Here is a 25,339-nt window from a genome sequence, read left to right on the forward strand (position 1 = left end):
AATTTCCACCTAAATAAATATATGACACATAGTTTATTGATGTGCTCACCTATTACAATGGGTATTTCTGTACGTTTTCAAATCTTTTCCTGTGCCAACAGGTTAAGACAGAGATAATTTCACCAACATTCAGTATTACAAAAGTAAAGAAAAGAAAGAAAAATAGAAAAAAAGAAAAAAAAAAGAAAAAGAAAAAAATGAATAGACCAGGTCAGGCTACTCAAGTAACCCATTTCCAATGGTTTTACATGGAAAAAACAAAATGGAGAAAAAAGTTTTTCTGTTTCAAACTTTAAAATTGAAAAACGAAAAAAAGCATAATTTTTCTTCTTTTTTTCTCTAAATTCACGCGCCGTAGTTTGGCCACCCCCATCCTTTGTATAGCATGAAACTGAGAAATGGAATTGTCATTGCACTGGACCTATAAGCATCTGTGTACAGAGTGGTCATACATTTAAAGTTGACAAAAAGATTAATCCCATATAATATAAAAACTATTTACCTTACCACTCATCACTGATGATCTCGAGCTATCAGCAATACAGTAACAGACCCGCAAAGGCTCAGATGTGGCTTGTCTTAGGGGCCATGGCAGATGTCAGTCGGCGGCGAAATCAAATCTCTCCGACGGGGAAAATAATAGGAACTCGACGGCCCTTTGACTTTAGCAAACATAAGCTGTTTAGCTTTGGTCTCGTTTCATGTTGACGGTGCTAAATGTAAAATGATCTCGTCATCATCGCAAAGGCCACACGCCAAAAAGAAGAAAAAAAACACGAACCAAAAAATGTCCATCTTTCTTTAGTCCATGACATGTGCTGTGTGACATCAGAGACAGAGAGTATGACATCACACAGTCGTTTCGTGCTCCGCCGTAGCTGAGTGAGAGTTGGGGAGAAAACTCTCCCTCTCTTCCTGTGAAGGGCCGTCGTCCTCTTCTGCCACAGACAGCCCGTTGACTTGCTTGTGTTGCGAGGGCTGCCTTTGTTGTGTCGACGGCTGTAATAAACAAACAAATTCATAAATACAGCGGCAAAAAGAACAGGTAGACAACGTGAGTGATGTCATCAACTACCGTATTCATAACTAGGACTTGAATACTTCAGTCTTCACGGTTTGTGAACTATCTTAAAAACGGCGAAGAGCCAGAAAATTTCTACGACTTGTTTTACCTCAGACATTGCGTAGTCTTGACTAGTCTGGACATGCTTTACACCGCTTTTGGCCTTGGGGGCGTAAACCAAGGAAACAGGAAACAAGCGCGCCAAAAAAAAAACATTCTTTGTTGCCGTTAGCTTGACGCGGCGAGGTTACGTTAGCTAGAGCCTGATTTTTAAAAAAAAAGCTTCTGTATTGGCTTAAAATATGTGATATTGTGAATCCGCGATGTTTCTACAAGAACTTGTTCAAAAACTTTGTTCGGTACGTCCATCTTTTATTTTTGTTGTTTGATTTTCTTATTCTGTTTCCGCTGCTTGTTTCCTGTCTAGGCCGGAAACAGGCCGAGTGACAAAATCCGTTGTAAACGGAGACCAGGCTCTTTCTCCCTGAGAAGAGCCTGGTGACGCGAGGTTAGTCTTGACATGGGACTTACTAATTAAAAACACAGTTGAGTAGTTACCTGATGACAAGGGCTTTAGTCTAGACCAGGGGTCCCCAACCACCGGGCCGCGGACCGGTACCGGGCCGCAACGCATTTGGTACCGGGCCGTGAGCCGGTCCAAAAAAATAAAAAATAAATAAAATAAACATAGGCTATAATATTATAGGCAGTGTGTGGTAGTTGAAACATAGTTTCAAGTTGACGTTTATCTATGTTTGTAGTTCAAACAAAAACATAAATACTGTATAGTCTACATACAGTACAACACAAAAGGCTGTTATTTACCCTTTGTCGCCACCTGGTGAGTAAATATATATGTAACTAAAAACATTAAAATTGACAACCGGTCCGTGACTTTTTTTTCCATGTATCTACCAGGTTGTGAACCCCTGGTCTAGACCGCCTTGATTGAGTCCAAGTCCTTTGTCATTTGTGAATCGAGTCCGATTCAAGACCAAGACCAGGGGCCAGTTGAGAGAGGGTCCAGAGACCAAGACCGAGGGGGGTCGATACCAAGACCACAACACTACCAGTCCAATTCGAGACCAGGACCATAGTAGTCTCGCTTGCCAGATTCATCCACCGAAAGTACCAAGCAGGCCTGCTTTATTGCGCAATCCATATCCAATCGTTTTCAGCGTGTAGCAACGAGCTAGCATTGTCGATAGCCTACCCATACCCTGAAGAAGGCTGTTTGTGCCGCTACGTGTGGGATATGTCCGAGCTCTTTTGCTATGTTTTTAAACTTTTCTAAATGATATAGCATCTAAAGTAAATAAATGCTTTTTACTTTCTGCCAGAAGAGTGCCTTGGACCTTTCTTCTTTTCAAACCTTTGTGATCCTCACCAAAGAGCACCTTCACCACACCAGTTTTGGACTTCCGAGCACTCTGGACCTTTTTTCTTCCTAGCATTGTCGATGTTGTTGTTTCACAGCGGCGCCGGCATTTGAGATCGACAGATTCGACACGCAGGGAGCGGAAAGGAAATCAGAGCGGGTTGATGTCAATGGCAGAGCAATGCAGGGAGCGGAAAGGGATTTTCTTCCGCTGCCGACTGAAGTAGTCGGCAGAGCTTCTACCAGCAGCCTGTTTCCATGCTGCCGGGAGAGTCTGGCTGCATGACCAGTATCATAGCAATGTGATATCCAAGACTAGCAGCATGTGAAGATGAAGGAGAAAAGACAGAGAAAGACAACACACACACACACACACACACAGCGAGGGCAAGAGTCACTCTTTTTTTTCTCAAATGAAAACCACCAATCAGCCAGTCACTAAGCATTTCGGTGGGCGCATAAGTTTATCAGTTGTGAATATAATTTTCTGTATGAATATATATATATATATATATGTATATATATATATATATATATATATATATATATATATATATATATATATATATATATATATATACATCAGACCCTTGAGCTACTTCACTCACAGTCAAAATATAAGCGATGTATGGTTTTTGAGATATTAACGTTTGTTTGGCACAGATTTTCACCTTCGTTTCATACTAGTTAACTGCTGCTAAGTGCTTGTTGTTGTCGTGATGTCACACTGGTTCGTCCTATTCACGTCCTATTCAGAGTCATATTAAGTACGAGTCCGATACGAGACCAAGACCAACAAAACCGGACTCAGGCCAGAGAGAGACCGGACTCGACTCACCAGAGATGGGGACTTGGACTTGAGACTTGGACTTGAGTCGCACTTAAGTCACACACACAGTGACTTGAGACTTGACTTGAGACTCGTCCTCAAAGACTTGAGACTTGACTTGGACTTGAAGGTTTGGGACTTGTGAACAATCCTTTTTTTTTTTTTTTTTTTGGTGCATTAAAATTAAGGAAATGTCTACTAATGTCATCTCTAATAATTGATGCTACTGTCTTCTAATAGATAAGGAGTGAGGATAATACAGTACATGCTTTGAATTGCTTAGTTTTAGCTATGCAGTGTTCTAAGCAGACTGGATGACATGCAGCAGATGATAGAACACTCATCCATAGGGACTTGAGACTTGACTTGGACTTGCCCCTCAAAGACTTGAGACTTGACTTGGACTTGTGACCAAAGACTTGAAACTTGACTTGGACTTGCAAAGAATGACTTGTGAGCATATCACGACTACTACTAACTACCCTGCTGATGACATTGCTCAGTATTAAAAGAACAAACAAACAAACTGACTACCGTACATCCTCTAAAATGTGAGCATTTTGTAAAAAGAGATCTCAAGACAACTGATTACTTAATTCAAATTCTATCATGGGTTATATTTTTAAAGGTATATTCAGCGATGTTTTTGTGTTCAAATAAGTGTTAAATGGCTCTATATTCTGACAGCAATCACTGAAATGGAGTGTTTGGTCATTGACTTGAAACCCTCAACCGCCCGCTGTCCTCTATCTCTCTCCTGTAGTCCTGCAGGCAACCGTATACATTAGGGCTGTGGCGATTCACTTATCTCCCGATTCGATACTATCACGATTCTTGGGTGCCGATTCGATTTATATTGCGATTCTTAAGTATTGCGATTCTACGATTATTGCGATTCGATATTACGATTTATTGCGATTTTTGTTTATTTTTTTCTTTTCTTTTTTCAGTTTGTTTGCTTTTTTACACTAGATTAGAACATGGGAAAAGTTGAATCATACACTAGAGACTGTATATTATATATCATGAGTAGGGCTGGGCGATATAGTTAAAAACAGTGGCGGACTGGGATCATAATTCAGGCCGGGCATTAGATACCAAGCAGGCCAGGCCGATATGGGCCAACGCGCGTGAAATTTGGGCCGTTTGAAGCCAGATTTGGGCCGTTTGAAGTCCAATTTTACAATGAGATGCACCCACTTTAACCCTGAAGTGTAATTATTACTTCAGACTAACTAATAAAGTAATAAAACCACTAGTAAACCAGTAGGCGGCGCCTGGCCTGCTGTTCAGTGAGTGGCCTGACTGCAAGCACCCAAATTTTTTTTTTTTTTTTTTTAAATTTGCGATTATCGATTCTGGAATAAAAGATTGATCCAAAAAATCGTGACATTAAAAATCGCGATACTTAGGTGAATCGATTTTTTCCCCCACCCCTAGTATACATATAGTCCTTTATACGCATCGCAATCTGACCTTCCGTTTTCCAGAAAATGTTAACTTTTCTCTGATTGGATAATTTGAGGTCGGCGCCAAGTTTTATCCAATCAGAGAAAAGTTTACATTTTCTGGGAAACGGAAGGTTGGATCGCGATGCTTATAAAGGACTAGTATGCATTTTTCACGCCGAATCTAATGCCGCCATCTGTGAGCATCTACGAGTCTACGGTTGCGGAGATACATCCGCCCTGCATGCAGGACTACAGGAGAGAGATAGAGGACAGGAGATACGTCCGCCCTGCCTGCAGGACTACAGGAGAGAGATAGAGGACAGGAGATACGTCCGCCCTGCCTGCAGGACTACAGGAGAGAGATAGAGGACAGGAGATACGTCCGCCCTGCATGCAGGACTACAGGAGAGAGATAGAGGACAGGAGATACGTCCGCCCTGCATGCAGGACTACAGGAGAGAGATAGAGGACAGGAGATACGTCCGCCCTGCATGCAGGACTACAGGAGAGAGATAGAGTACAGGAGATACATCCGCCCTGCATGCAGGACTACAGGAGAGAGATAGAGGACAGCGGGCGGTTGGGGGTTTCAAGTCACTGACCAAACACTCTATTTCAGTGATTGCTGTCAGAATATAGAGCAATTTAACACTTATTTGAACACAAAAACATTGCTGAATGTAGCGATCATTTTGTCAGTGGAAGTGTCACATTTGTTTCTGCGGATATCTCAGTTGAGAAAGAGTCTCTGGAGGTTGTACTCACTCTCTGCCCCAGCGGAGCCACACAGCACAGCTTCTGTTTGAGGTGTTCAGGTAGAAGAAACAGCAGATTCCCAAACAAGGGGTAGACGGTTCCCGGGGTCACATCCTCTTCTTTCATTGGGCCTCAAAATAAACGAATAAATAAATGCATAAAGTGACATTCAAATCTATTGTAAAACAGGTTTGGATTGTGGAGTCAGAAATCAGGCCCTACCTGTGAGGAAGCTGATGATCAGGCCGATCAGCACCACTGTGAAGCAGTTGAGAGCGCTGTACCACATGTAGGACAACGAATACAATGTTCTCAGCCCCGTGGGCCTGCTACAAAAAGAACACGGTAGAGGGTGGAACCATCAGTCAACTTTTCATAATCGATTCATCGTTTAGACTAATTTTGAAAAAAAAAAAATACTAATATGCTCTTGTTCCAGCTTCTTAAATGTGAATATTTTCTGGTTTCTTAATCTTTAGTCTTCTACGATATTAAGCATCTTTGGGTTGTGGACTGTTGGTCAGGACAAAAGACATTTGAGGATGAAATCTTGGTTTTTTGTGTGTGTAACATTTTCACCATTTTGTGACATTTTATAGACTAAACGACTAATTGATGAGTTGAAACAATCGACAAATTAATCGACAATCATCATCATCATAAAGGGAGGAAGTGGGCTGTTTGTTTAAATTTTTGTCCCACTGATGATGTCACAATGTCTATGACATCATCAGTGGGACAAAAATTGAAACGTCGTCACTCGAGCACTCCATGATGTGATCAGTGATGATCACTCAAGCAATTGTGATGTCATCAGTGATGCGAGGTTGAGCAATTGTGCACTGCGCATGCCAATAGGGCAGGCGAGGCCACGCAGCAGCCGAGCTGTGGCCTAGGAGTGGAGCACGCGTAGCGCAAGAGATTTCTAGTGGAAAAATAATGGTTAGTTGCAGTCCATCTCTTATACAACCGCAGGGCAAAGATAATAATAATAATAATAATGATTGGATTTATATAGCGCCTTTCCAAGGCTCAAAGCGCTTACACAGAATCATTATTCGTTCACACCATTCGTACCGGTGGTTCAGAAGCGTGGCAGCCACACATTGGCGCTCAACGGTCCCTCCGAACCACCATCATCATTCATGTCAACATTCATACCAATCATACCAATCATACCATTCATGTCTTACATTCATACCAATCATACCAATCATACCAGGCAAGGAGGGTTAAGTGTCTTGCCCAAGATGTTGCTGCAGCGCTGCGTCTCACCTCAGGGCGGCGGGCACAGTCATGTTGTTGAGCGCAGTTTGAACGGCAGCGGTTGCGTTCGCCAACAGAAGCACGGCTCTGCAGTCCGGAGGCAGGGATCTGGAGGCGGAGCTTCGAGTCACAATGCTCCCGATGCCGACCCAGAAAGCCATGGTCAGGCCCGCCCCCAGGCCTGCCAACGCACCCTGGGGTCGGTGGGGGACAGGAAAACAAAAGCTTTCAGGAGGACAGATCCCATTAGCTAAGCAATCAGCGTAAACACAAGCCTTCGACTTACGGTGGAGTTGGCCCACGGGAAGAACATCCCAAGGCAAAACAGGCCGAGAAGAGGACCACCAACCATTCCAAAGATTTTCAAAGCCACCTGGAGGTCAAACACATCAAGAGTAGGGCTGTTGACAAAAAGCTAAGTGCGATTATTTCACAGAATACTGCAACTGTGATCTAAACTACAATTCATATCATATTGTTTTGTCTTTGCTGACATTATCCCCATTTTCTCAATTGTACTTTTAATTTTCCCCCTGCTGCCCTGGTCGCTGCTCCACCCTCTGCCGATCCAGGGAGAGCAGTAGACTAGCAACATGCTTCCTCCGACACATGCGCAGTTAGCAGCCGCTTCTGGCAACTGCGGAGGAGGTGCTAGTGCAGCGACCAGGACACATACCCTTAATCCGGCTTCCCACCCGCAGACACAGCCAATCGTCCCTGTATGGACACCCAACCAAGCCGGAGGTACCACGGGGGGCGCAAACCTGCGACCATCGTGTTGGTAGGCAGGGAATCTATATCATCAGTTCTTGACTTTTTTTTTTTTTTTTACTTTTAGAACTGTTTGAAGAAAAAGGATGCTTATATTTTGTAAAAAAAGAAAGAAAGAAAGAACACAGACGTCGGTGTGTGGGATTTACTGAGTTTTGAGTATAATGACAATTAAAATGCCTGTGTGCTTACCTGTAAAACTGAATCCCCCATCAGGTGGGTAACATATGCCATGGCCAGGCACAGCAGCCCATAGGACATCGCTAAATGAGTTGACAGAAGTTTGATTGTAAAATATTAGAAAGGGCATAACTGTTTTGGATTGGTTTTGATTGCAAGACAAATAGAAAGCATAAAGAGCTAACCTAAGGCTTTGGACAGCAGCGTTGCTCTGGCTTCGGTCATGGCGGGGAAGTGCGGCTTGATGAGGTCTTCCATCGTCACCGTGGCCAAAGAGTTAAAGGCAGAAGAGATGGTGCTGCAACGCAAGAGCAATGCCATCCTTTAAATACTATATACTGTAATGTATATATACATACATACATATACAGTGTTCCCCCTACCATTCTACAGGCCTGGCGCCCCCGGCAGGCCAGATTTTTGTTTGTTTGTATATACACTGTATATATATATATATATACAGTATATATATATATATATATAACACTTAAACATGCCTAAACAGAATTAGCTGCTGCTCTGTGCCACAGAAGCCAGCATTGTTACTATACGTTGTGCATTTACAGTGTACCGTACATGTATTTGCGCATCCATGTGCTGTCCATCGGATATTTCAACGGAAAAGCAAATTTTCGCTAGTTGGAAATTTCACGTGTCGGAAAGTTGATTCAATTCAAGAATGATTAAATTGGAAACTCGGAGAACATTTTGCCAAATGCGTTTCTCAGTTATGATGGCATGGTGAACTTTCTTAACAAGGCGATAAAAGCAATTTTGTGTCACTCAACAGTAAGAAGAGCACACACTATTAACGTGTTAAGCTGCAGGATGTGTTTGTTTATTGTACTTCGTTGTATTGTGGTTCGATTTTCCGACAGAATAACATGAATGCAACGCTGATTATGAGCCATCTTTCCCACCAGCACATGAACGCATAATATGAGCCAAGTATTAGTGTTAGGTTCAATACAAAACTTAATGTAATAGAGTGCCAAATTCTTCCGGCTTAGGCATATGCACCGGGTTTTCCCACATTCCTTCTTCCATAGACATTTAGTAAAATGCTTCTAAAAAAAGAGTTTTAGTTTGTCAAACCAGACCAGACCAGAAGAAAATATTAGGCAATTTTTTTTTCTTTCTGATGGAAATGTTATATGGTATCTCTTGATTCTATATAGCTGAATCAAATGGTTTCACCAAGTAAAACTATTTTATAAGCATTTTACGACATGTCTCTGGAAAAATGAATGGCGGAAGAATCCCTTGGTGCGTATGCCTAACCCGGAAGAGGGTGTGACTTTGGAACTGTATTCTTAGGAAACTCCCCATACCTGAGAGCTGCACTGAATAAACAAGCAACAAAAAGTCCAGGCAGTCCAGGAAGACCCTGCAGCATATCCATCACAAAGTACAACACCATCTGTGGACAACATGGACAATAAATACATTCAAACCCCATTCAATGTATATGAGCAAAACAGTCATCTACATAATCTGTGGTTGTTTTTTTCTGTATAAGAATAAGTTGTATGAAATGTACTGTACATGGTGTCCATAATTTGCCACTACGTTTCATGGTTGTCAAACAACAGCATGACCATTAAAATGTTTTTCTTTTCTTTTGCATTTTGTGACTTCCAGAAAACATTTCAATCATGAGAGACCAGAGGGTAGAGTTAACAAGCAAGCTTTATTCAAGTATGGCATGGCGATAAGATCTATGGCATGAAACGGCATGGCAACTAATTCTGATGGCATGGCAGCATGGCAACTAGTTCTGGCCTTCGCAGTGACGCGCCTCCTGCCTCTGGGCCATTCATCCGTCCCCTCGTGCCGATCACCGGCCTGGATGCGGCCTGATGAGCCGTTGCGCTCGGGCCTGCCGCTCGACTGAATGTCCGAGACGCGCTCCGCGGGCGTCCCCTGCGCTCGGGGCTGACGATGGGAAGCATGCTGCATGCCGTCCCCGGCTGGAATAGCACTTAATCGTCTTGGAACTGCGCCTGCCTCGAACGTGGACATGCTGAGAACGAGGATCAGAACAGCGGATGCTGGGAGACTGAATGGCTTGATGGCCGGAACAGAACAGGGCAGCGGATGGATGAGACTTGAAAAATGAGCGAAACACAGCTTTCAGAGAACGGGATGCGATCAGCTCAGGTACAGCGACCAGAAGGATCAGGGAAAGAGGACGATGACACGCTGAGCATGGCTATAAGTACTGCCACGTCATAGCCTCGGCACTGACGACATTACCGGCGTCATATTGGCAAGTGCGTCACACGGACATCACACTAGGATTACACTTGTCGTCACGCTAGGATTACACATGATGTGAGGCAGCGTGTCTGGTCTTCATCTTGAAACTAGGTCGAGACCACCATTTCTCTCAAAACGATAATGCAGTTCTAAGAAAAGGTAACAACATACATTTTAAGAGCACCAAAAACGCTGCCACAGATTTTCTTTTTTTGTTCGTTTTGCCCATAGAAATAGAGCAGGGCATATGAAAATATCACGGCTATTCTTATCAATACTAGTGGACCCGTGGCAGTCAGACCTCCCCCTGGGAGTTAAGACGCCCTCTGATCTGGAACACAGTGGTCTACAAAGCCTCCGGGACACTCAAATTATTGTTTTCTTTTTGCTCCTTTATTTAACGATTTATTAATATTTACATACACTGGAACAGGAAGTGAGCTGGGGGAAATTTGGAATGTTTATGTTGTAGAGTTGAAACGGTCTATATGGAGTGAATCAAATTCACAGTTGAGAATCGGGACACTAGTACAAAAAAGAGAGAGAAAAAAAGTGGCAAACACACTCAGAGAAGTATTTCTTTGCAGGTCCAAGTCAGGTCTCAAGTCTTTTAGGGTTGTAATGAGTGTTTTAACATCTGCTAACATGTTTGCTGAGTGCTAACCGTCCGTACGAGCTAATGTTGATTTTCACATTACCATGAATGGCTGACCTGTCAGGTGCCTGATAAAGTTTGATGTGGTCAATCTGTATTTTGACGTTACATTTAGCCATTGTTGTTGTTTGGGCTTGTGTGAAGTTATTTGAGCGAAAGGTTATGAGAAATTCCACAGCAGCTGCAGGTGTGCTGCAGAGATGGAGACTTGGACTTGAGTCGCACTGAAGTCACACACACAGTGACTTGAGACTTGTCCTCAAAGACTTGAGACTTGACTTGGACTTGAGATTTGGGACTTGTGAATAATCTTTATTTTTGTGTGTATTAATATTAAGGAAAGGTCTACTAATAATAATGTCAACTAAAGCTAATAGATAAAGGAGTGAGAATAATACAGTTCATGCTTTGAATTCCTTAGTTTTAGCTGCAGTGTTCTAAGCAGACCGGATGGCATGCAGCAGCTGATAGAACGCTCATCCGTGAGAGACTTGAAACTTGACTTGGAATTGTGACCAAAGACTTGAGACTTGACTTGGACTCTAAGCTCAAAGACTTGAGACTTGACTTGGACTTGTAAAAAATGACTTGTGAGCATCTCTGGTGTGCTGCTCACCATGGTGTAACATCAGAGTTGCTGCACCATCACTGCATGCAACATGATTCTGAGCAATTTAATTATAATCACTTGAACAAAACTTTGGTCAAAATATAAGACAGTGTTATGTGGTTCATTTGAATTTCAAGGACTTTTCAAGTACCTGGTTATTTTTTTTGCTATTTTCAAGGTATTCCCGGACTTGACATTTTTCTCTCCAAATCCAAACACCTCAAGGACCTTGTATGAACACTGACTACAGCCCTCTTCGAAAACGGTGTCTGAATTCTCAGCTGTTCATGTCATTCACTATAGGGGGGTACGGTGGCGCAGTCGGTAGCGCTGTCGCCTCACAGTTAGAAGGTCCTGAGTTCGATTCTCGCCTGGGACACTGAGCGCTGTGGTTGTGTTCCCCCACATATCTTCAGTGCCTACTGCCCAGGTGTAGCCTGGGTAAACCCAGCCCCCACGTGACCTGCTCTCAGACCTGCTCTCAGTCACTAGTGATTGCTTCTTCAGAGAAACCACACTTCTTCAGCGAAACCACAGAAGAAGAAGATAAGCACTGTAACCCCATCCGGGGCAGATCACAGTTGACCATTGTGTTGTTGTTAGCTTAGCTTCTAGCTTGGCAGTATTATAGCTATCTGATGTCAAGATTATGGACGTTTCAATTCCATTAACGCTCGTGTGGAATCAGGCCACATATCGACAACAACAAACAGCAGCGGGAGATGTGATCTATGTGATGGACACCCGGACAGCAAACGGAGTGGGCTCTCGGGACTCGCAGCAGAGGATGGTTAGTTAGATATCGATTTCATGTTCTCATAATTATATTTACAACCATAATGAACCGCGATGTGACAGAAAAAGTGTCATTTACAGAGCGTGTGCATCTTGCCCCGTTTGCTCTCGTTATAGCCTGTTTGAGGATACTACTCCGAGCTCAAAATCTTCCGTGGGCATCCGAATGAAGCCAAACGTATTTGGGTGAGTAAAACATCATATTTTAAGCTGGAAATGAGGACCGTGGTGTAAAAAAACGAAATTCTCCTTTAACGCTCAAACATGAAGTAGCCCCTCCCACTAACCGCGTCTCCTGAAGAGGTGCCCAGCTGGTCCGAGTGGTCCTCACCACAGTACCGCGCAAACATGAAGTAGCCCCTCCCACTAACCGCGTCTCCTGAAGATGTGCCCAGCTGGTCCGAGTGGTCCTCACCACAGTACCGCGCAAACATGACCAGTCCCATCACACAGCTGAGAGCCAGAGCCAACTGCAGAGAGGGGAACGCCATGTAGCAAGACCTGCATCAAGAGAGGAGAACAAAGAGACAGCAGATCAAGTGGTCATCTGCAAGTTCCTCTGATATGTGGTCTCCATCTTTGGTGCTCAGTGCTCATAATAATAATACATTTAATTTATAGAATGCTTTTCTAGAAGATGCTTTACAGTACATGGGTTAAAAGATCATGGAAAACAACACATTAAAACATATATTACATAGCATAAATAAGTAATCAAACATTAAAAGCAGTTCTGAATAGGTGGGTTTTGACTAAGGATTTGAACTGGGGCAGATCGGTGCAGTCTCGGATGTGTTTTGGGAGTGAGTTCCAGAGGGAGGGGGCACCTATGGCCTATATATAGCCTTGAAACACAGGCTGTTGCTTTTGTATCACTGATGATGTCATCAGTAATGTGATAAGACAATGTCTATAACATCATCAGTGGGACAAAGGCTGAAACAGACAGAGTTTGCTGACTCATCACTGATGACTCATCTCACATCACTGATGACATCGTCACTGATGACATCACATCGAAAATCCGGCTCCATCATTACTGATGTCACTATGACATCACTGACCAGTAGGGCTGCCCTCGACCAAAGATTATCCTGGTCGACCAGAAATCGACCACAGCTCCGACCAATCGATTGGTCGAAAGGGGGTCTAAAAAAAAAAAATCATTTTTTTTTTTTTGCAGTGTACTTTTTTTCTTTCTTATTTTGTGCAGTGTACTGACTACTAGGGGTGGGAATCACCAGATGCCCACAATACGATACTAAAACGATACTTGAGTCACGATACGATAGTATTGCGATATTGAGATATCGCCGATATTGCGATATATTGAATATTGCGATATTTCGATATATTGCGATTTCTTACTTTTTCAACTGCAAATGATGTCCCCAAAGGAAAACTTTGTCAACATCTGGTTTATATAAGAAATTTTTTCCAGTCTGTACATCTGACTTCAACCATTTTATTGCAGCAACATTGTGTTTGTTACAGTCTACTTACAGTCCACCTTAACTGGATGTGTGTGTGGACTACTGTACTTAGGTAGTTTTTGAAAAATGCAACTTCACTTCACTTGCACAAAACATCTTGTGCAGCCCATTCAGTAACTGGGGAATTTGTAAATTACTGTTATGACAAAACTGTTACTGTTAAAACAAAATGAAAATATGCTACTGTTTGTTTACTGCTGGCCTTGGAACTAAAGTTTATAGTAGCCCGGTGGCCTGGCATGGCCTGCAAAAAAAAAAAAAAAAAAAAAAAAAAAAATATATATATATATATATATATTAGGGCTGTCAATCGATTAAAATATTTAATCGCGATTAATCGCATGATTTCCATAGTTAACTCACGATTAATCGCAAATTAATCGCATTTTTTTAATCTGTTCTAAATCTACCTTAAACCGAGGTAGGCTACTTTAAACCTGAGAGCTTTGTGCAAATATGCACTGTTGTATTAATATGGGTAGCTATCATTCGTATGGGTAAGTATTTGGCCATTGGTAATATTGTTATTATTGCTACTAGTTACTGGGAATACACATCTCTCAGGCTGCACTGTGAAGTTAATTGGTGCGATCCTCTACATCTCTCCAGCCACAGACAGGAGAGGCTGCGTGCATGCTCTCTCCCCCCTCTCTCTTTCTCTCTGGGTATCTCTCTCTCGCGCGTTCCCGTTCTCCGTCGGTCCCTCTCTCACTGCCTGTCTGTCCATCTCGCTCGCTTTCTCTGCCTCTCTCTCTCCCTCGTCCCCCACCCCCCCTCCCGTTCTCCGTCTGTCTGTCTCTCACTCTCTCTGCCACGGTGAGACGAGACAGACGCGCTCCCTCTCTCTCACCCAAAATGCTTTCTCAATTTGAAGCTGAACTTGCCAATATACCCATTTTATTCCTCCTTCTCTGCTCACAGAGCTTTCTTTCTGCTTGCTATCAACGTTACTGCTTCCTGATTTCCAAAACTACGGCGCGGACCAAGGCTCAAACATCACAGAACGTGCATGCGTTAATCGCGCGTTAAAAAAATTAGTGGCGTTAATAGGAACGATAGTTAACGCGCGATTAACGCGTTAACGCTGACAGCTCTAATATATATATATATATATATATATATTTATTTTTTTACAAAATTATTAACAAGAGCGATTGCTCGACCAACGTGAATCTCGTCGACCAAGAGCACGTCGACCAAACAATCGACCAATCGACCTGGAGGGGGCAGCTCTACTGACCAGTCTTGTCACAATGAATCGTGTGTGTGTGACATCACTGACCGGTCTTGTCACAATGCCTCCTTGTGTGTGTGTGTGTGTGTGTGTGTGTGTGTGTGCGCGTGTGTGTGTGCGCGCGCACCCCCTTATGACATCATCACTGATGACATCACCGATGACATCACATCATTAGCTAATTAGAAAATCTGGCTCTGTCAGGTCACCCCCACTGGTGCCCTTTACACCCCCCCTGAAAGTTTCAGCCCGATCGCACTTGAAACGGCGTAGCTGTGGCCCACATACTCAATTTGGCTGTGGGATAGAATGTGCCACTGGATCTAGTTCAAGCTCAGGCTTTGGTTCATCTTTACCCCCAATGTCATTTAATTTATTTTCAAATGTACCGGTAGGTTTAAACTCGTATAAATGATGTGCTCCAAGTGGTCGTTTCTAATATCACAGAGCAGATATCATTATGCCACTAGACTACAGATGCAAAACAACAGGTTCAGCCTCTTGGATGGCCTAAAAGGAGCAGTAAAGGAAGTGCTAAAAAGGAGCAGTACAGGAAGTCCTAAAAAGGAGCAGTACAGGAAGTCCTAAAAAGGAGCAGTAAAGGAAGTGCTAAAAAGGAGCAGTACAGGAAGTGTACAGGAAGTCCTAAAAAGGAGCAGTAAAGGAAGTGCTAAAAAGGAGCAGTACAGGAAGTCCTAAAAAGGAGCAGTAAAGGAAGTGCTAAAAAGGAGCAGTACAGGAAGTGCTAAAAAGGAGCAGTAAAGGAAGTGCTAAAAAGGAGCAGTACAGGAAGTGCTAAAAAGGAGCAGTACAGGAAGTCCTAAAAAGGAGCAGTAAAGGAAGTGCTAAAAAGGAGCAGTACAGGAAGTCCTAAAAAGGAGCAGTAAAGGAAGTGCTAAAAAGGAGCAGTACAGGAAGTGCTAAAAAGGAGCAGTACAGGAAGTCCTAAAAAGGAGCAGTACAGGAAGTCCTAAAAAGGAGCAGTACAGTTAGTCCTAAAAAGGAGCAGTACAGGAAGTGCTAAAAAGGAGCAGTACAGGAAGTGCTAAAAAGGAGCAGTACAGGAAGTCCTAAAAAGGAGCAGTACAGGAAGTGCTAAAAAGGAGCAGTACAGGAAGTCCTAAAAAGGAGCAGTAAAGGAAGTCCTAAAAAGGAGCAGTACAGGAAGTCCTAAAAAGGAGCAGTACAGGAAGTCCTAAAAAGGAGCAGTACAGGAAGTCCTAAAAAGGAGCAGTACAGGAAGTGATGGAAGGAAAGTTGATCCAACCATTGATAAGGGAATGGGCGCCCCGACCGACCAGAGGAGGCGCTAGTGCAGCGACCAGGACACATAACCCTAATCCGGCTTCCCACCCGCACACACCAGCCAATCGCGCCTGTATGGACGCCAGATCAAGCCGGAGGCAACACGGGGGCGCGAACCTGCGACCCTCGTGTTGGTAGGCAGGGAATCTACCGCAACTTCTCTGAATCTATGGATTGCAAACCACACCTACTGCATCACTGCACGACTGTACATCCAACTGTAACTTGTGCTACGACATGTGGAAACACACCATGGGAGAAGCTGCTGTAGTTTATGGGGCGCGGTGCGTTTACCTGACGGCCTCTCTCTCTGAGCGGGCGCTGAGGTACCGCTGCACCTGGGCCTGGTTCACTCCATACAGAGACAACATGAGGAAGACTCCGCCCACCCCCAGGGTCCAGAAGGTGTGTCTCTCCGTAGGATCTGGGTTTAGGCTGAGAGACAAAGATCAGCTTTAAGACTTTAGATTAGAACAACAGATCTACAACAGCCATACATACAATCTAACTAACAGAATAAGAATACATGTAATTATGAAGTTCAATAGATGTACAGGAATCTGTTAAACTGTTGGTGTTAAAGCAGGGGTTTTCAAAGTCTGAGACTGTGGGCCTCCCCTCAGACAAGGCTTGGAAAAATGCAACCCCCCCCCGCCCCCAGACACTCAAGGTCAACATTTGAGCCAAGATAGACTGATATTTGCTGTACTTCAGACATACTTCAGACTACACCAAATACATAAAAAGGTCTGTCTGACTAGGAAAGGGGGGGGGGAACTGTAGGAACTATTTTTGCAGTCTCGTGTAGGAACTAGCTAGCAGCTAGCGGGTGTAGTCCGGTCAAAGGAAAATAGTTCCTCCATGAAACTGCTCATCACAAGGTCTGTGGATTATCTTGAGTAACCGGGTCATGATTTCTGGAAAGAGACATGGCTGTTGAGTTTTTCAATTGTATTTCTTTGGCACCTTGAGCACCACAAGCCGAGTGCCATCCAGTTCCATTGTATTGGAGAGAAGTCAAGTCAAGTCAAGTTTATTTGTATAGCACATTTCATACACAGAGGCAATTCAAAGTGCTTCACATAAAATGGTTGACAGGAAAATAAAAGAATAAAAGAGAATAAAATGGACATTTAAAAGCATCACAACAACACTTAAAAAAAAAAGAGTATAAAAGGTGCATTAAGCAACAGGCGCAGCAGTTGCAAAAATAGCTACAAACTTATAGAGGACTCATTGGGTTTGCATAATAGCTGTCAGCAGTTAAAAGCGACGGTAAACATAAAAGTCCTTCGTCTATTTTTAAAAGTAAGTAAGGTTGGGGCAGATCTGAGGTCTTCAGGCAATTTGTTCCAGCTAGCAGAAGCATAGTGGGTAAATGCAGCCTTCCCATGATTTGATTTGATCCTAGGGACAGTTAATAAGCTGGACCCTGCTGACCTAAGAGTTCTAGACGGTTCGTAGCGTGGGAGCAATTCAGCTATGTATTTTGGGCCTAGGCCATTAAGTGATTTGTAGACTAATAACAGTATTTTAAAATCTATTCTATGACACACTGGCAACCAGTGTAAGGACTTAAGAACTGGAGTGATATGATCAGCTTTCTTACTCTTTGTTAGAACTCTAGCAGCAGCATTCTGAATGAGTTGAAGTTGCCTAAGTTCTTTTTTGGAGAGACCAGAAGGCAGAAACTCTGCGGCCCGATATCTCCCAAAACGATATAGATGGATAAATAGCACTACAGGTGAGAGGGAAAATATATATTTTGGATTTTAGGGTGAGCTGTTCCTTTAAGGGCCAGGCCATAAAGATGTTTAATTGCTGTTATAAAGTGGGACATTTTAACAGGAACAACGGGACTTCTGAGTCCTGCCTCAAGTGGCCAATCAAGGAATAACAGCTTAAACAAAGACTTCTGCATGTTCAGGGGAAAGGGGGCGGGCTTGCCCAATGGTTCCACATAAGTTCCCTCTCTCTGGTTGAAGGTGTGTTCTCTCAAAATGGCAGAAGAAAATAGTGTCTGGATGTTGGTGAGGAACTCATGATTTGTACTATTATGTGCATTAGCGATAAGGATTGTATTCTATTTTCCATTCCTCGTTCCTTATTAGATAACATCAAACTTTATTGGTCCCCTCAGGGAAATTCAGATGAGGTGCACTTTGCTCTCTGCTGTTGTGCTCTGAAACAACTAGTAATGACATGGAAATAACTGGGCTCTATCTAGTGAGTTGAATTTAAATACTGCACACACGCACGCACGCACGCACGCACACACACACACACACACACACACACACACACACACACACACACACACACACACACACACACACACACACACACACACACACACACACACTCACACACACAGCAGTAAACAGGCTCAGTTCTGTCAAAAAGGTTATTGGAAAACATCCAACTGCCGCCTGGTCAGGTGTGTGTGTAAATTAATTGTGATCACAGTATTTTAATAATACATGAGAAAGCGTCGGTGTTGGGCAGTAACGCGTTACTTAGTAATGCATTACTGTAATCAGATTACTTTTTCAGTAATTAAGTAATGTAAGGCGTTACAATTTCCAAAACAGTAAACAGATTACAGTTGCTAATCCAAGTAACGCTGAGTGACTTTTTTCTGGCTTTATTTATGCAGAAAAACAAACAAAAAAGTCAGGAGAGACCATTGCTTTGTTTCTGTGTGTATATATATATATATATATATATATATATATATATATATATATATATATATATATATATATATATATTATATATATATATATACAGGAATCGAGCACGCGTAGCACACGAGATCCTTACTAAACAGAAATGGAGCGTTCCACACTGCAGCAAAGATGAGTTGTACTACCCATGGTATCACCACAGTGTGGTGCCAAAATCTAATATTGTACTATATATATATATAACTCAGGAGAAACCATTGCTTTGTTTCTGTATATGTGTATATATATATATATATATATATACATACACACACACACACACACACACACACACACACACACACATTCTGTATATATACATATATACATAAAACTATACATATATCTATGTATGTATATATATTATATATAATAATATTGTACTATATATATATATATATATATATATATATATATATATATATAAAACTCAGGAGAAACCATTGCTTTGTTTCTGTGTGTATATATATATATATATATATATATATATATATATATACGGTATATATACACACACACACATATGTATATAATATATATATATATATACACATACATACATACACATATGTATATACCATATATAATATATATATATATATATGTATATATATAAAAATATAATATATATATATTAAATATAATATATATATATATATATATATATATATATATATATATATATATATATATATATATATATATATATTAAATATAATATATAATATATAGATATATATATCGGGATTTGCAGAATTGCTTCAGAATTGTAAAAATCGTAGAATCTGTACACATTGCTGTACAGATGTTTTTTCTCTCCACCCAGGCCTAATCTTTGTCAGTCGTCCACAAACGGACTCTGGACTCACTCAAGGCCGGAGATGCGGTTCCCTTCCCAGACTTTGCTCCAGACCTCAGACACTCCTCCGGTCTGCTGTATGCCCACCACTATGACAGCCAGCTGGCCCGTGAACATCACCACAGTCTGGAAGACGTCCGTCCAGATAACAGCCTTCAGCCCACCCTGTCCACACCACACAAAACAGACACAGGGAGAATACACAAGGGCTTCCAGAAAAGAAAAGAAAAAGAAAAAGATACTAAGATCTATATCGGCAATAAAAAAAATACCACCGCTCATTTAGATTTTGTGCTCTCAATCACTGTGTGAAGATTTAACATCTATCAAATCTATTTTTCACAATCGGCGTCCGGGTAGTGTAGCGGCAGATTCCCTGCCTAGTGCCTACCAACACGAGGGTCGCAGGTTTGCCCCGCCGTGTTACCTCTGGCTCGGTCGGGGCGGGCGTCCAAACTTTGGCTGTGTCTGCGGGTGGGAAGCCAGAATGGGGGTATGCGTCCTGGTCGCTGCACTAGTGCCTCCTCTGGTCATATTAAATCATATTGTAATGCAATGAATTTTACGCAAATAATAAACGCCCCGACTCGCCCAAATGTGAAATGTCCGGAAAAATCTACACTTATTGATCTGTTCTTAACAAATAGTCCTCACAAATATACCGCAACTGGTATTTTTTCAAATGACGTCAGTGACCATTGCATCATTGCAGGTGTCAGAGACACAAAGCTCCCAAAGGCAAAAGCTCGCTATATTAGTAAACGTGACACAAAACACTTTTCTGACCAGGGATTTTGGCACGATCTGTACCAGATTGACTGGAACAGGATCTTGTTAATACCCGATATTGAATTAGCTTGGAACTATTTTGTCGATATGTTTTTACCTGTTGTTGACAAACACGCCCCTTTTAGAAAGCACAGAGTTAAAGGTAGGGATAACCCGTGGTTTTCTCAGGACCGATCTAAACTGCTACGTGAAAGAAATTTAGCCTGGGCCAAGGCAAGGAAGACTAACTCTGAGGCTCCCTGGAGCATTTTTAGATGCCTAAGAAATAAATTTACCTGCGTAGTAAAAAAAGGCTAAATCAAGCTATTACCTCAGTCTCAGCAAAGCAATCACCGGTAAGCTCCCCCTTTATCTCTGCTCCTACATCTCCATCACATCAAACCCATCTTACAGTTTACGCTCTCAGGACTTCCTCCATGCCTCAGTACCCAAAACTGGGAAAAGGGCCTTCATGTTTTCTGCTCCCTCTGCCTGGAATGAACTGCAAAAAACCCTAAAACTAGCTAACCTCATCACCTTTCCTGATTTTAAAACTCAAGTCGTGGACTTTTTAAAGAATGTGATGGGTCAATGTCACTGCTTTTCTGTATAAAGTGTTTTTAATATCTTGTATGCAACCCCTCCCCACCCAACCCCCTTTTCCTCATTCCTACCTTTTACCCTAACCCCCTCTACCCCCCCCCCCCCCCCATCCCCATCTCATCTCCCCTTTTTCTTAACTGCTCCAACCCACATTCAATTCTCCTCATGACTGTATTCCCTTTTATGTTCTTGTTGTGTTTGCGTCTTGTTGTTTTTTGTTTTTATGGATGTTGCCATTTTGGCCAGGTCTTACTGGAAAAAGAGATATTGGGATCTCAAGTAATTTTCCTGGTAAAATAAAGGTGAGAACTGGTCGGTCGGAGCGCCTGTTCGGGGCGGAAGGGAACTGGTGGGAATAGCGTGATGCTCCCGCGCGTTATACGTCCTGCCAGTGAAGCTCCCCGCCGTCAGGAGGAGGAAGCATGTGTCTAGGGCTCTCCCCAGATCGGCAGAGGGGGTAGCGACGGGGGCAGCAGGGGGAATTGGCCAAGTACAATTGGGGAGAAAATGAGGGATCAATTTCAGAAAAGAAAAAAAATAATAATAAAAGATTTTTTTTTTTAATAAGTTGTTAGATCTTTCCATCTGGAAATGCAATTCCCTGGGATCCTGAATGCTGAATTATTGGAGGAAGGTGGGACTTGTCTGACTCTGCAGTAGGGTGAAGTCACCCTAAGGCCTGGAGACTGACGTTGTGCCTGATGATGACACCCCACCAGGCCCAAATCATAAACCTAGAAAGGCGAGTTGGGAGTGATAGGATGCTAAAAAAAAAAGCATCTGATAGCAGGAGACAGATGCTAAATTAAAAGCAATGAGAGAATGGATGTGACTGCAGTCTGGATGAGTTTCAACCTGGACAGCTTTCATTTTTCAAGTAAGTGACTAAATTAAAATGTCATGTGTGAACTATGAAAATAATTCCAAAGAACTTACCATAGTCGTATACAATGTGCACACTAGCCCTGTGGCCAAGACTGCTGCCCATAATTTAAATCCTGTAACTAAAGAGAAAATAGATAAACACACACATTGAACAAAACCTTGTCCAGTCAGATTGACCAACAAAATGCAAAATATGAAATTGTAATACCTGCATTGAGTGCAAAGGCAGGAGCGTACACGCAAACTCCCATATAGATAACCTGCGGCACAGTCAAACAAATCAGTCTCTCTAGAAGCATGAATGCAATAAATAATAGAGAGGCAAAGTGAACGTCACTTCCTGCTTCAGCACTGTACCAGAGATTTTCATCCGGCATTTATTTTCCCATAGACATTTCGTAAAATGCTTATAAAAATAGTTTTACTTCATCAAAGCAAATGGTTCAGATATATTTTGAAACAGGAGAGACCACATAACATTTCACTCTGACCAAAACGTAAAAAAAATCGCGGATTTAAAGAAAATATTTTTTCGATGTTGTTTTTTTAAGTTTTGGTCGGAGTGAAATGTTCTATGGTCTCTCCCGATTCTAAATATCGCTGAACCGTTTGGTTTGACCAAGTAAAACTATTTTTATAAGCATTTTACGAAATGTCCATGGGAAAATGAATGGCGGATGAAAATCTCTGGTACAGTGCTGAAGCAGGAAGTAGGCGGTCACTTTGTCTCTCTAGTGAAGTATTTAGTATATTTTAATGCTTCAGCATGTCTAATGTAGCACGCACCATCTGAAAGATGAAGGTCAGAGTTCCACAGATGCGCACTGCTTTGCTGAAGCGCAGCTCAAGATACTGTAAAACAAGGTGAAATCAAGGTACAGTAAAACAAGGTGAAATCAAGATACTGTAAAACAAGGTGAAATCAACATACTGTAAAACAAGGTGAAATCAAGATACCGTAAAACAAAGTGAAATCAAGATACTGTAAAACAAGGTGAAATCAAGATACTGTAAAACAAGGTGAAATCAACATACTGTAAAACAAGGTGAAATCAAGATACCGTAAAACAAAGTGAAATCAAGATACTGTAAAACAAGGTGAAATCAAGATACTGTAAAACAAGGTGAAATAAAGATACCGTAAAACAACGTGAAATCAAGATACTGTAAAACAATGTGAAATCAAGATACTGTAAAACAATGTGAAATCAAGATACCGTAAAACAACGTGAAATCAAGATACTGTAAAACAAGGTGAAATCAAGATACTGTAAAACAAGGTGAAATCAAGATACCGTAAAACAACGTGAAATCAAGATACTGTAAAACAAGGTGAAATCAAGATACTGTAAAACAATGTGAAATCAAGATACCGTAAAACAAGGTGAAATCAAGATACTGTAAAACAATGTGAAATCAAGATACTGTAAAACAATGTGAAATCAAGATACTGTAAAACAAGGTGAAATCAAGATACTGTAAAACAAGGTGAAATCAAGATACCGTAAAACAACGTGAAATCAAGATACTGTAAAACAAGGTGAAATCAAGATACTGTAAAACAAGGTGAAATCAAGATACCGTAAAACAACGTGAAATCAAGATACTGTAAAACAATGTGAAATCAAGATACTGTAAAACAATGTGAAATCAAGATACCGTAAAACAAGGTGAAATCAAGATACTGTAAAACAAGGTGAAATCAAGATACCGTAAAACAACGTGAAATCAAGATACTGTAAAACAATGTGAAATCAAGATACTGTAAAACAATGTGAAATCAAGATACCGTAAAACAAGGTGAAATCAAGATACTGTAAAACAATGTGAAATCAAGATACTGTAAAACAAGGTGAAATCAAGATACAGTAAAACAACGTGAAATCAAGATACTGTAAAACAATGTGAAATCAAGATACTGTAAAACAACGTAGGGTATGTGTCCTGGTCGCTGCACTAGCGCCTCCTCTGGTCGGTCGGGGCACCTGGTCGGGGCAGAAGGGAACTGGTGGGAATAGCGCGATCCTCCCACGTGCTACGTCCTGCCGGTGAAGCTCCCCGCTGTCGGGTGAAAAGAAGCGGCTGGCAACTGCGCATGTGTCGGAGGAAGCATGGTGCTAGTCCACGGCTCTCCCCAGATCGGCAGAGGGTGGAGCAGCGACCGGGGCAGCAGGAGGAAATTGGCCAAGTACAATTGGCGAGAAACTGTGGGGAGTGTATGCACCAGCCGAGTTTCTTGGCGGAAAAGACGTTCACACCATTCTTCCGCGTGGCTCTGGATTGGATTTGGCGACGCTGATTGGCTGAAGGAGGCGTCTGTCAAGGCAAATAATACTCCCGCCCACAGAAATCGATGTGAGCGTCTGGAGGTCCAGACTGATAACGTCGAGCGAAACAGAACGTGAGATCATCACACGATCAGGATGTTCTACCAGGCTAGAAGTCTAATACTTTCTCCTTCATTTGAATCAGTGACAGCTAAAAAGAAAAGGCACAGGCTATTACCTGGTAAGCACTGGAGAGATGCAGTCTGTACAACACTGGAATGAAAACGCGGGCTGGGATGAGGAGGCCCAGAATATAGGCACAGCCGATGAACCAGTACTGAGTGCCGTGAGTGTAGATTTCCGCTGGAACTCCTATGATGGCCACGGCCGACTGGAAGGAGGCGATGAGCGACAGGGAGACGGGAAGGCAGCGCATGCTCCTGTCGGCCATCAGGAACTCCTGCGTGGTGCGCTGGCGGCCGCCCGAAACCGCGTGGTACACCCCTATGCTCATGGAGGCGGCCAACAGGAGGGCGAATATGACATAGTCGACAACGGCGAAGTGCTTCTGGACAGACGGGTCCATCTCGATAGTCTCCGCGCGCCGGCTGCGGTCGGCGAAAGTCGAGTTGTCCTCCAGTCACACAGCTCAGAGGAATCAGAAGTGTCTTTGTCCACACCCATCAGTCAGGAGATCCAAGCAGCCTTGAACGAGGGAAACGCCGATTAAATATTTGTGTGTGAGAGTGTCTGTTTTGCAGACCTAAATGTCACACACACACACAAACCAAAGTTGCAGCTTGCTAAGTCTACATCTAGCTTTTTCTATACAACACAATCACAACTAAATCGCCGCAACCGACCAGCATTAAAAACAAGCCTGCACACACGCTACATACCCTCGTCATCCAGTTGAGCAGCTCTCAACAGTCCATTCCTTCCCAGAAGGATCAGATCACTGCGTTGCCATCATCTGAACCTGAAGGTTTGCTGGAGGGGAAGAAAAAACAACATCATTGCATGAGACATTAAGCTCTAATCTTTGGAATGAAGACACCGAGGTCACACTGTCAACTTTACCCTGCTTGTGGCGATCCAAAAAATAATAACTGCTTTGGAAAAGCACAGAGGGAGGCTCTGCAATATAATCTGGAGACCTGCTGCCATTGTGCATGCTGCCCTGCAA

At 42.5% G+C, this 25,339-nt stretch overlaps 1 protein-coding gene across 1 annotated transcript; it reads right to left on the minus strand.

The window, feature by feature from the left end:
* Nucleotides 1–773: 773 nt before the first annotated feature.
* LOC310773510 (sodium-dependent multivitamin transporter-like) lies at nt 774–25,126 on the minus strand. The gene is made up of 16 exons (XM_083633404.1): nt 25,053–25,126; nt 24,392–24,858; nt 22,673–22,738; nt 22,095–22,146; nt 21,938–22,005; nt 19,641–19,795; nt 16,340–16,480; nt 12,385–12,514; nt 9,026–9,114; nt 7,880–7,992; nt 7,707–7,777; nt 7,030–7,116; nt 6,753–6,937; nt 5,700–5,806; nt 5,487–5,608; nt 774–999 (listed from the first exon to the last, which is right to left on the minus strand). The coding sequence occupies exons 2-16, from the start codon at nt 24,737–24,739 to the stop codon at nt 850–852; spliced, it is 1,884 nt and encodes a 627-aa protein (XP_083489530.1). The 5' UTR covers nt 24,740–24,858; nt 25,053–25,126; the 3' UTR covers nt 774–849.
* Nucleotides 25,127–25,339: the final 213 nt, after the last annotated feature.

This window comes from Poromitra crassiceps (assembly GCF_964638095.1).
Source record: "Poromitra crassiceps genome assembly, chromosome: 3".
In the NCBI taxonomy this organism is placed as follows: domain Eukaryota; kingdom Metazoa; phylum Chordata; class Actinopteri; order Beryciformes; family Melamphaidae; genus Poromitra; species Poromitra crassiceps.